Source organism: Antedon mediterranea, chromosome 4 (assembly GCF_964355755.1).
Source record: "Antedon mediterranea chromosome 4, ecAntMedi1.1, whole genome shotgun sequence".
In the NCBI taxonomy this organism is placed as follows: Eukaryota; Metazoa; Echinodermata; class Crinoidea; order Comatulida; family Antedonidae; genus Antedon; species Antedon mediterranea.
This window is the reverse complement of record NC_092673.1, coordinates 23272966-23286840: the sequence shown is the minus strand read 5'-3', so window position 1 is coordinate 23286840 and position 13875 is coordinate 23272966. Positions and strand designations below refer to the sequence as shown.

General features: G+C 32.0%; 1 protein-coding gene across 2 annotated transcripts in view; it reads left to right on the top strand.

Annotated features, from left to right (window-relative positions):
- LOC140046966 (uncharacterized) overlaps nt 1–13875 on the top strand; it is a 63986-nt gene that overhangs the window by 12757 nt on the left and 37354 nt on the right. For both annotated transcript variants that reach the window (XM_072091744.1, XM_072091745.1), the window contains exons 2-3: nt 5530–5703; nt 6115–6328. In XM_072091744.1, coding sequence (XP_071947845.1) covers nt 5530–5703; nt 6115–6328 — 388 coding nt within the window. The remainder of the gene's footprint in view (nt 1–5529; nt 5704–6114; nt 6329–13875) is intronic.

The following is a 13875-nucleotide window of genomic DNA, read 5'->3' as shown; positions in this document are numbered from 1 at the left end:
GTCGCTTCCACGCGACTAATAAAAATTAACAAATAAATAATTATTTCACTTACCAATGGTTTTAATTTAACCAAAAACAAATTGTCTGAACACTCGCTTGTTTTGCTTTAAATTAGTTTTTTTTTCAGGTAAATACTTTTGAATTATATATTTGAATGGAATTTATTTTCACAGATAGATATATTCTACCCAAACATTGATTATTATATTAATATATATGATATCATATATATTAATATAGTAATCAATGTTTGGGTAGAATATATCTATCTGTGAAAATAATTTTTAAAAAAATATATATATAATAATTATAAATTTGAAACGATAATTTCTCATTCTCACAGATTTCTTCATCTTTATCGTTTCAAATTAATTAATTAAATTTAGTATATCATCGGGCGGTTTAGAATTAATGTTTTTTGCCTGTTGTGTTTATATAATAATTATAAGTAATAATTGACAATGCTTACATTAATGTTTTATGATTATGTGATAGGCCTATTTTGGTTTTATCATTTAGCAGTTTTTGTATTAACAAACCGCGATTCAACAAACTAATGTAATGATTTGAATTATATTAGCAAAATACAACCATAATATCATTTGCTATTGTATTTTGGTCGTACAATAATAAATTTGAAATGTTGAAACTTTGTATTCAATTATTTTGTCTAGTTCTGGCTTTCCTTATCGGTTCAAACAGTCGTCATTTTTATATAACGGTCTTCCTTACTATGATTCATGTTTTGTACCTTTGCATTCGATAAAAAAAATTATTTAGTTGTACAGAGTAGACCTACACCTAAACGGTTTGGTTATCGAGACTCGTCTCCCCTCGTCCTAATATTTAATTATTCCTCGCAAAATTGGTCGTTATGTTTTTGTTTTTGTAATTAATATAGGATATTTAGAATGTTGCAATTACAAAAATACGCAAAATTATCAATAGCCGTTGTTTTTTTTATAGGTTACACGAAATGTTTTTTTTATGTGTAAACTTTTTGTTTACACAAGCAATCCTCAGTAAACTTGGGTACTTTTTTTATTGAGGGCGCAATTCAACTTATGAATATTCAAAATCCTAGTCCTTGTCATGCGTTAAAAAAGTTTAAGAGTTTAATGCCCTCGAATTTACTGTTGCCAGAAAAAAAATATGCATGTATTTTTTTGTAAATAATTGTTTTTCCATATTTTCGCAGTCTTTTGATGATTTAGTTCGTTAAATTTACATTTCTTTGTGAATTAAACGTATACAATACAAAATAGTCCTTGGAATGAGAAAAAAAAATTAAATATTTGGTTTTGATAATCTTCTGGGGTATCATTGATCGATGGTTAAAACTTGAGGTCAACAAATCAAATAGCGTGAGAATTGGTGAACGTCTGCAATGATCATCAACGGTTTAGATGGCCTGTATCCGCTCATGTCTAGACCCATAACTGTATTATTGGTTTCATTGGTAGGTAGACCCTTTTCTGAAGTTTAAAGTTCAGTATAGGAATATTGAACAACCGTCAGATAACCAATAAACACATTAATTTTATTTATCGTATTTTAAATACTTGAACAACAATCAACAACCATAATTTATTGACCGGATCACATAAAGTTCTCCCACGCATCTTCACATTAAAGTTATGGTTTATTTTGGATGATAATTGAGCGTAGTAAAAACCGAAAAAGTAATTTGTCTGGAGTCTATAAATTACAAAAATATCCCCCCCCCCCCCCATTTCATAGGCCTACATACTTGTTTAATTACATAATATAATATATTAGAACCATATTACTGGGGAACCCAATAGTCTCTTCTTAATAAGGGTGTCCATTGGATTGGCTGTAGTGAAGATATATTTTTCCCCATGTTATTGTTATGTTAGTTTCACAATAGGCCTATACAAGTTGTTCTCAGCATGGGGGTTTTACTGCATCTTCTAAAAACGAACGAGCTCTTTACAAGATTTAATCTAAAAGAGGATTCTGTTTTTACAAATTACGAACAGTTTTTCATTTGCACTATTAGTATTATATGTACAGTAGTTCAAGATGCCAACAATTTATTTGACATACTTGGCAGACGTTTGCCTGCTTGTGATGTTATTATCATAGGAGGTATTGTCTGGTTAAAACAACCGCAAACCACTCGTGCTATAAAATATAACGTTTGTTTTTCAAATAAAAGTTAATACCTTCTGAATTATTGTATTATAAAAGTTAATACCTTCTAAATTATTATGTTCCATAAAGTACAGTGCGTTGAAAAAATATCCTCAAAAGGCGTTCGTGTGCACTTAAGTTCGACTTTGTTAAAATAACAAATAAGCTTACTTCCCACCACACTCAATAATTCTCCAGCCAAGATTGGTTCTTCAGAACTTTAAGAAGTGGTAATTGTAGTAATAGTATAAACAATTACAAAGTAATGTAAACATTATAACTTCTATTTTATTTTTACAAAAACGATGCAAAATTCAAATTCAAATTAACAATAACATTTATTTCCAAAATGGTGGCGTCACCAAAAAAGCAAAAGCTTAACTTGTGTCAGGGACGCCAAAACAAAACATTCAAAAGCAAACAAAACACATATATATAAAACACAGAAATGAAAATAACAATAAAATGTAAAGTGAAAAAAACCCGTGAAAAAACATTTTCAATTGCTAGAGTTAAATATATTAACAAAAAACAAACCAACGACTGAAAAGTCTCATTGGATTTCTGCAAAAAGGAACCTGTAGTCAACTGTTTACATGTAAATTATTTCATTCACTGGAAACGAGTTGTATTTTAGATTACCTCAGTTCAAATGGAAATAAGTAGGTTATGTTGAGACAAAGTATCCCCCGTGCTGTTTGTCTAGCCACTGCTATAAATAAAAGTACAACTTTTATTATGTACAGTGAAGTCTATTCGGTATCTTAGTTTGACATAATTAGCCTGGCAATAATTTAATTTGTAATATTTTGGAGTAAGTCAATATTGTTAACTCATTGCCGCTTTAAACAATGTATTTCGTTTTACTTTACTGAAATGTGGCCATCTTGTCATTCCATGGTGCATAATTATATATATGTTAACGTTTTGTTTATGGAATGTAAACTGCTGTAGTTGTTTTGATGTTTTACCTTTATTTGTTCTTCAACGTTAATCAAAAGTGAGAATGCTTGGTTCTCGCAAAAATGTAACCAGTGATAAGCGACTGTTCATCCGAACTTTCCCTCACGATTGGTCAAAATACTACCGTTGCGCGTAACTCTTGCGTTGCGTCCTACTGTGTGGACCAGGCTTAACGTGGATACCCTCACGTAAACCTTCAATGAAACAATTATGTTTTAATCAAGTAAGTAAATTGTACGGGGAGCCATTCAGCAGGGCATTGCTATTTATGTCACCATAAAAAAGCTATACACAAATACACTTTTTTACATACATACCGTAGTTTGTATACTATGCCTGGTACCTACAAATTATTATAATTGGATGCGTAATTCAATAAATGTAGGAGAAAATGTGGACTATAGATAGTTTTCAGGATTCCATAATGCTCATTAAAATGCGGATAAAATCCAGACGAGTAGACGACCCTGGTACATAAGGGCTCTTATGTTTGAATTATTATTTCAGTGTTTATTAATTGAGGAGATATTTTACAGATGCGCACCGTACAGCAGGATATAAAGTGAATGACAATTACCATTTAAAACACTTTTGAAATTTGTCTATTTGAATTTTAATATCGCATGGTTGACGAAATATGCTGCTTAACTAGCCATAATATATTCTTCATTTACAAACGCAAATTTCTCAACAGACGTTTGCTGTGTAGACAAGTTGACACACTCCACATTTCAGAGACAAGTTTGCAGAAGTTTCCACGAGAAAAATTTAATGTTCAAACTCTAGCAAACTCCAAATTTACCAAACAAATTGTGGTAGTTTACTTCTAGTCTCGCTTTTAGTGCTTTACCATGGTTTTAGCAATGCTTAGGTACGGTACCATAATAAAGGAGACAATGTGTTATAACTTGTAGGAGACGTCTCCTTTCTAAGTTTTTGTTTATTTTTGTAGTTACTTAAGTTGTTTTTGCAAAAGTGTTGATAGTACTGAGAATTAAATTATTTGTCAATTAGTACCCTACAATTCCAGAATAAAAAATAAATGATCGAAAAGTAATTGTAACTTTTACACCTTTCTTCTGTATTCTGAGTGGTTAACCTATCATTGTCTATGCCTACATCTGTCAGTGTCATGAGGGTAAAACATTAGGTAGGGTGTTCTTTCTCAATTTACATTCAAGAACACTTATGACGTCACCGCGTAATGTCTTTCCTCTAGTCCAAGTTGAGGAAGCTACTATATCACTTTGGTTTTAGGCAGTGGTATACGTATGAAATATATTTTAGTTAGAAATATCTCACGCTTTTTCATCGGAATGACATGCTATCCCATTACGTTCGAGCGTAATCCCAATATCATCTTTCAACAGCCTATCCTCTATTGATATAAAATTAATATTTAATTTTAAAAGTGTTTGAATCTCTGTGCAATTCATGCTGCGTGAATCACATGATAAAGACGCTTTTACAGTATTTCTCAGTTTGAAGTTGTGTAATTCAATTTATATTCTTGTATTCAGAGCACAAAAATAGCTTTTGTTAAAGTTTGGTGACGACATTGATTTGGAATTTGATAAAAATCACTATAATATAATAACGACCGAAACAGATTGTTTCTCAGTGTGCGTATAGAGTGAGTGGATTTAGGTATGTATGTAATGTATTCAAGAAAAAATCCATTGACAATGTCAGATATCATAAGACACTGCTGTTTGATGTATTATTAAGTAGTCCAGCTAGTGTAGAAATTTGTTTGTCCCGTTGCTGTAACCTTATTTGCCATCACTTTAGAAAAACTTTATTCCATGCAATTTTGAGAAAGTTTACAAAACCCTCGTATATCCACGCGAGTCTTGTTGCGCACATAACATGATGACTTACCGTACCTAGAATTCGTCTTGAACTTTTTGATTTTCTAAGTAAAATGATTGGCCATGCTCTTGTGGTTAGGGAATGGTAGGCGGGGGAGTTTATTACGGTACCGTTACCACTCGATTGATTCACTGAAAGAATATTGTACGATCGTAAACAATAACAAGAATATTAATGACGTGTTTGATGCACATAAAGGAAGGAAATAGTACATTCATTCAAGCAATATATGACAGCCTGTAAGAAGTGCATATTTGTTAACATTATAGACACTTCGACTACCCTATTTATGTAAATAACCTTAATCTTAGTGTATTAAGTTTTGGGAAGAAACATATTTTATTATGTTATACATTGTACACTGTACAGTACTTTTAAGAATGCATAGATGAGGAGTCTATACATGCAAGTAACAATTATGATATCAATCTAAATCCTTGCATCTTAGCACCTACATCACATAAAGCTTAAATGTTTTTGAAAATGTGTTCAATACTCTTTTCCAACACTATATATAATTATTTTCTAATTTATAGGGTCAGTCGATTTACTACAAAAATTAGGCATACCTAACCTGCCAAATCATGTAAGTGAAGATGTGGGTATCTGCAAGCGACGGCCGAAGTCAGATGGTACTTCAACGCAAGATACAGCTTTTACAGTTGCTAAAAAGGCCAGCTTGAGTGAACCATCAAATCAGGTTTTTCAAGGTAACAACTCTTTTTTCTGCAAAACTATCCTCGTATAAAAAATCAAGCGATCTATATACTAAATACATGGTGAAACTAAAATGTTGTGTATTCAGTATTTGCAATATTGGTATGTATTAATATTAGTGTAGAGATTTCACAATTAACTATACTATTTAAAAGTTCTTATCTGCTCATTTATCCAAATTAGAGAATACCTAGATGGCAACCACTGCAAGTCAGCTGGCTACAATCCCCACCTTCTGGCTTAACCATTACGTTCAACTTTTGACTGAAAAGAAATAGCATTATTACAAAACAAACTAGAGCAACTCTACTTAAAGTAACTAATGTTTTCAACCTTTTTCTATCCACAACTCTTGAGTCTAATTTAATAAAAATTAAAATGACATTTGATTGCATTTCTTTTAGGTGAATATGTACCTGAAGAGTTCTCTTTAATCATGACATTAAAAGCAGATCCTGTAAAACGTAAAGCATTCCTTTTTACTCTATACGGTGGAAATGGCCGGCCGAGGTTTGGTATTGAAATAGGAAAATCATCAACAAAATTCCACTATGTCGACTCTATAGGCGATCTAGGAGACAGTTCACCCGTATTTCCATTTACTCTTGCTGATAATAAGTAAGTTTTTTTTTCATTATATCTGTAAATGTTTATTGGTGTGTGTTTTAAGATATACACAATGTACGGTATACATTATGAGAAAAAATATAGACAAGTAATACGGTGTTACAGGTACAGTAATCAAACGTCTGGACGTTATTTGGATATTTTGGTTAATGTGTACGTACGTTTAATTTCTGATTAAGGCATTTTGAATAACTTTAATTGAACTCTTCTTTATGTCAGTATTCAGTACAAAGTAATTTAAATACAATAATCATTCACTGATCCCAGTAAAACGTTTCATCTTGTTTTATACCGTATTCATTTACATAATCCTTCCTATACATTAACGAATAATTACACAGCGCCATCACACTTCCATCGAGGTTACACTTTTTATTTCACCTTTTATTGAAAGAGTAAATGAAACATGATGAAGAATTATGCAACTATAGACGAGGATAATAACCGAATTAAGCACGCTATCATGATGGATAAGACATGATTCAATATTTTTTTCTAAGCTTGATTGATCTTTAAATTTAGTTGCAATATAAAGGGCGACGAGGTATCGACCGGTGTTTAATATAATCACTAAGGTTAACCCAGTGCTGGCGGCAAAATGTGCATCTACCCGACTATCATATTCCTCGTTTTAGGCAAAATCATGTTATGAACACCTCATTTAGCCATTCTTTTAGTAAATCATCAGTAAAATTATCACTTTTGTGACACATTTTGCTGCTGTGCGTTGGAAAAACACAACAAGGGACTTCGCTACGCGACTGGGGACTTGAGTTAATAATAATTTATAGAGCGGTATATATGACGTCAACAAGAGTTCATTAAGAGGTTGCTGACAACAGGTTTTTTGGAAAATATAGTAAAATGATTGATAGAATGATAAATTTAGTCTTGCAAACTTTGACAAAAATCGATTAATAAATACTAACTATCAAGACATCACGTGAAAGCATTCGACACATTCTACAACGATACAGGTTTTCCTGATTTTTGTTTTAACTGTAATTGGTAAAGACCATTAGAAATCTCATTCAGGTTTTTCTGCAAAGGTTATGCTACCTCATGACCTACTATACGACCTGGGATTAACTGACCTAATTGTTGGGTATATAAAGATTATCGAATTAAAATACACGTACAGACACTGATGATTAACACTAACAGAAAACAAATCTTATTTTTAAAAATACTATAGTATATATAATATATAGTGTTTATTGATTTAAAATACAAAATTCTTCCAACCAAAGTTAGGTCATAAGAAAATAATCGTACCCTCTCTCTACCTATTAAAATGGGTCCAATCTTTTTCCCCCATAGTGATTTGAATGTTTTAATCAACAGTTTTTGTGCATGCATGTTTTACAATAGTGAGATGATCCAGTGTTCTGAAATATTGGTTTGGTTGACATAATTATACTAATAGGCCTATAGAGGAGTTTGACAACAACCCAATGAATGATATTAAATCTCTTTCTTTCAGTTTAAGTAGCTGAAGCTAAAGTAGCTTGATCCTTAATTAAAAATTATTTGTTTTTTTAATGCATCGTCGTTTAGGCTGCGTCGATATACTCAATCCTATACTGCCTTAACGTAGAAACTTCCTCTATACCGACAATTTTTAGAAAGTTGAACAATACACAATACATTTGTACAGGGCCTCAGTTAGTAGTCAGTTAGTAGTATAGTACAGTATTTGTAATATGAAAAGAATTGTTTGTTCAGAGCAGTGTGGTTTTAAAAATGTGATTAATATCCGACAGTATAGTTGTTTCTCGTGTCGCTGAGTTTTCTTTAATAGACCAACTTGCTATTGTTGATCTACCCCTGGAGTACACTTAAGCTAATTATAATCTCATACCGATTATGGTTAATATTACCTCGAGATTGTCTGCCACGAGAAGTGTTGGCCCTTTGCCACCATGTCCTGTACTAAGATCATAAGCTGTATGACAATTTCAGTAGTCTGATATGATTTAAGAAAATCGGGTCAAGACTTATATAATAACTTAGTAAAACTTTGTAAAGTTTTAACCAAAACATAAATATTGGCGATTGCCAATTTTTTTCTGTGGGAGCGGAAGGTGTAATCCAGTTAGTGAATTGGATTAACCTCATGTAAACAGGTTGGTAATTGCTAAGCTGATATGAAAGACCAGTCGTGTACAGCAACCATGACGTTCAGAGATAAAATCGAATTACCATAGACTGTCATCTACAATAAATTAAAAAGTTTGATCTCACGCTAAACTGCAATGGAGTTAGTTTAAGAAAAGACATTAGTGGGCTAAAAAATATAATCAGTTATTATGTTAATAATAATTATATTTACCATGTAGTTCAGCGCCTACTCCTACAAATATATATTTTGGCGTCCCATACCAGTAATTTTATTTTAATTAAATGTTGTTATAAATTGTGTAGGAAGGCCTACATTGTAAAGTTATTGTATACTTTATACAAATAACTTTATTCATAAGAATGTCTTCATGTGCTGATTCATTTTAACAAGTCGTATGCATTTCATTAGTGATTATTCAATTAAATAATTATACATAGGAATACAGCATCAATTATCATTATCAATATTTACTAATAATTACGAGACCTTACTTTCGTAACACTGACAATTTTCAACACCGCAGACAAAAATCTGGAAATTTATTCAATTAACTAAATTAAATATGGATAGTAAACAGATATATTTATTGAAATGTGACAGACTTTACAAGGTAAATGGGTTGTTGATTGACATAATTCAGTCAGTATTCGCTTTCACATCTGAATAATCTTTCTGGTACGAGGTGTCTCTGGACTTTAGGATGTTTTGCTTTTTTTTAATAATTAGTGATAAGTTCCATAACGTGTCATTTGGAAGGAAACAACATATTTAACCTTTGATTATTGGCTAGTTTTAGTGAAAATGTCTAGAACTTGTTGTGTTTAAAAAAGTTGTTTTAATGTTACGTAGGCCTTTTGTTGTCCTGCCACCAACATATTGTTAAGACGGGCCTCAATTAGTAGTACAGTATAGTACAGTATAAAAAGATTGTTTGATTTTTTTTTTTGTAAACAGTTATATTTTGTATTCGTTCTGTACTACTTGTTATTTGTTTTCTATGTGTTATATGACAATTATACTGTAACGTACGGTGAGAAATACCTGTAACCAGTTCATTCATTAACTTTTCACAATTATGATCATTTTAAAATTAATATTTTACACACCGACTGATGATTCTTTCGCTGGTTTTAACCTTCAGTAAAAGGAACCAATATGTTTGCCACGTCATCAGTCCTGGGATTGGAGTATCAGAGTACAGGTGTCGTGTGACTGGTTGTAAGGACTTGTGGGATAGCATTATCCTTAGGTGGCCCGAGTCACCTAACCGATTATTTGCATACACATTTCTATGCAATTATTCAACCCTTATTTAAAATGCATTTCCAATTATTAAGTACTTTATAATATTATCAATTTCCGCTGCTCTTTGTACATGCTAATTTCTCTGTTTATGAAACACAAATAGTTTAGCAATTTAGTAATCATGTATATAAACATTGACCATTTGATCATGGAGGTTATATTTTATAAGATCACGTACATAATTATGACAGGTGCAATAGAACGTAACATCAACTAAAACTATATTGACGCGAGAAGCAATGGTAATTCTATCTGAAATTGACCAGTAAAAGGGTTTGTGTTGGCAAAGGTTTGTAACTTTGGAGAAGAAAATAATTCTGATAAATTAACTATTTCTCTGGTGAATTGTGTGTAAAGGAATGCTTTACCTTGCTTTAATTTACTGTTTAATTATATAGAGGTCATGATGTTTTAAGTCGTATGTTTCTATACTTTATACCGTGAATTTAGACATTTCAACAAACCAATAAAAATTCAAATGACAATAAAGTTACCCCTTTAGATGGTACAAATTACAATGCAATATTTTCAGAATAAATTTTTCAAATTTTGTACAAGGGCCACGTAGGAATAGACAGAAATTATGTTGTTGTAAACATGGAGGTATATGTTGTAAATAACAAAAAAAAGTACAACCTTTGTAACGTTTAACATATTGTATATGGGGACGTGGCAAGTATAACACTCCGTGTCAGTTAAACTACTAGTATATTTATTCCAAGGTCCTTTGGAGAATATTGTTTTGGCCTTCCATAGACGATTAATATCGGTAAATCATGAATAAAACGAGGTGAGACACAGGTGGCTTGATGGCGTGGGTCTTGGTCCCCATACAATTTAAAAAGGTCTCTCAATCATAAATCTTTTTCTAATATTTCAACTTCTGCATATTTTGATTGATATGTACCAATAAATAATAAAACTCATTATTTTTGCTATCAGAATATTCTTGAGAGCCACTTCCGTAATAATATAACCACAAAAACGTCTGCATTTCATTTTATTGCTCTAAATAGTATGTATATTTTATATGCAAATGACAATAAATGGAAGTAATTTTCTACTGATAAATGAATAAATGGATTTTAGGCCTAAGATATTATTAGAAACACGTTACGTTATTTATAGTTAATGTTATTAATATTCTTTAAAGAATACTATTTTTAAAAGAAAGATACCAACAAAAATGAGCTTTTCGATTTTATAAACGTATAACGTAAAAAACATAACGTTATTATCATTGTTTATTAATGCTGCAGCTAAGCGTTGCGTTGTTGATTTACGGTATACAACGGATGTTGATGACTGAAAATTGTCTGAATTGCTTCCCTGAGTAAGCAATTTTCGAGTTAATTAGCGAGTTCAATCGGTGTTCTATGTACGGTATTGACCACCTGCTATGAGATACCTTATTCGGAAAATATGCTAATTATGTTTCGGGCAGTGCATATTAACTTTCAATAACTTCTTCTGCTATAAGTTTGGATCATTTGTCATTAACCGAATCTGAATATTTAGAAAAGGGTTTTTCACTCCCAATCTTGTTTCTACTATTAAATTTACTGAACACTTTCATTTATTTATTGCTTTTTTCTAAATATTTTCTGATTCACGAATTAATATTACGATGTGTTCTATTTCGTTTATACCAGAAACCTATCGGGGAGTTTGAAAGTGAATTGAGGTAATGGCTGTTGCAGCATACTGTAGCCTATGTTTCCAATTTTAGAGAATATTCAACTATCAACAATTTCTTTTAGTGTTCATTGTGCGATTGAATGATCATTGCTAACGAATTCTCTCAGTACTTCAATACCGTCACAGCACAACACAAATGTTTTTACTTGATTGTTATACAAAATTTGTCTTTAACCGAACATGACATCAGTTAATACAAGCCTTGCATTGAAATTGCCTTAAGAGGGTTTCTCTACAAAAGTCAGGTGAGACAACATCTCGGGACGGGTGGCTGAAACTTGTAGGCAAGGCAGGATAATTTTACATTATTAATAAAATAACTGTAAGCGTTAAAATATGTTCACAGGAAAGTGGTCTAAATTTATGTCAATAACGAATTTTCTCTTCTTATATCAGCAACGCAGCATAGCTTTTGACATTGGAGGTTACACATTTTTTGCGCATGCGCAAGATATTACGTTTTCGACGTTGCGTTGCGTTGCGTTGGGTCATACAGTGGGAACCAAGCTCAACAAATGATTCACCCAAAGACTATATTTACCATACTTTATTACCGTCACTTATCTGTATAGACTAACGACGGAACGTCGAATTAAAATTAGGTTTTTTCAAGTTTAGTTAAGATAACCAGAAATTAAACAGGCAAACACATTTTATTTTAATCAGGGTCCATTTCTTCAGGATGCGTAAACCCAATGTTTCTTAAATAGAAACTCAGTAATAATGAAACTTGACATTTATAAGCCAAAAGTTGCGAACTTTTCTCAAATATAGTAGTCAAATTCATATCTGGATGTAAGATAAAAACAGTTTTTCTCAAAGGAGAGAGAATCCTTATAAAATCGTTTGAAGTCTGAATGAGCCATTAGGGACGAGAACGCCGGCTGAAACATTTTGCAAAGCGTTCCTGGATCTTTTTACAAGTTGTAGTATGGGGAGCAGCTACGATTGAAATTCGTTTAGGGACCAGTAATATAATTTGAGTAAAAAGAAAACTAAATACTTAGTTAATATTTCTCTTTTTGTTATGCGCATGTCCACTGCAAGTCGACGTCGTCGTCTGCATCTGTGCGTTTGAATCTTGGCCATCTTTCTACCGAACACCCAGTGGTAATATCATTCCGAATCTATAATTATATAAATAGATCGTGACCTTGGTGAAGATGGGCTCACGGGCATTCTCATAGCATTCATTTTATCTATTTAAATAACATTCCATACATTTAGCTCGGAAAATTAAACTCCTATTCGGACTGGCTGAATGGAATATTCAATTGAAATTAGCCTATGTACTATAATTAACAGACGTTGCTGAAATTGAGTTACGTTTCCAAAACAAAACAGTTCACAAAGTTCACTATATTTAAAGATATAATTTAACACGATACCTCTTGGGTACGCCAGAAAATCAAAACAAATCAAAACCAGTTGCCAAGAAATTGTGCCAAGATTCCGGGTCCTCATTCATAAAAATCTTGACTGCTTAACCAACGGTGAGGCGCCAAACACAGAGAACATAGTTTAGAGTCATGTTGTGTTTTACCCAGAGAACTGCAGCTCCTGTTGATACATATGTGTACATAACAGGTTAAAACACTCGCACTCAGACAAAACGTATATTACACATGTATATTAGCACATGTGGTTTAAATTGCATAAAGTCTGGTCCGTACTGAGTATTTCCATTCTAATAAAGACACAACTAGCGTTTGTGATTCAAGGTCTTTGAATAAAAAAGCGAAAGTCTATATATTGTATTATACGAACTTCACGAACCTTATCTTTAAAGGGTAGCTCCGTTTTAAAATGTCTGTTTTTCAACAGTGGTGAAGCAAAATGAGTGTCATTCGTGAAATAAGCTAAAATTTGAGGAGCTTTTCATGAAGAAAATATATACAGTAAATCTAAAGAACGAACAATAGAAATTTTAAATCTGGAGCTAACCTAGTATAGCTAATCAAGTTGGTTTATCTAGTTTCCTACTAGATCCACGTATTTTATAATTTAACTTTCTAACTAACCGTTTCACATATGTTGATACTTTACGAAAGTCATTTTTTACAACACACCGAATACTGCAATATTGTGAAAATGTTGAGACATGGCCAGCTAAACACATCAAGTCATCAACTTTTCTATGTCTTGTGTATGTCTCTGTATTCATATTAGTAAATTTTCTTCCTTAACCCCTGTTGTTTTACCGTCAATAACAATATTACCCATGTGCAATTGTTTTTCTTCAGGGGAATAAATCATGATTTACAACGATTTCAAAAATTAATATTTTGCAAAGTTTAAACGGGTGTGGCTTCACTTGTACTTTTACAGATGTTATCAAATAAAACTCAAATACAACCTAATATATTATGTGTCTGTAATATATATGTTACATGATATGTAAGGCTCAACCCGA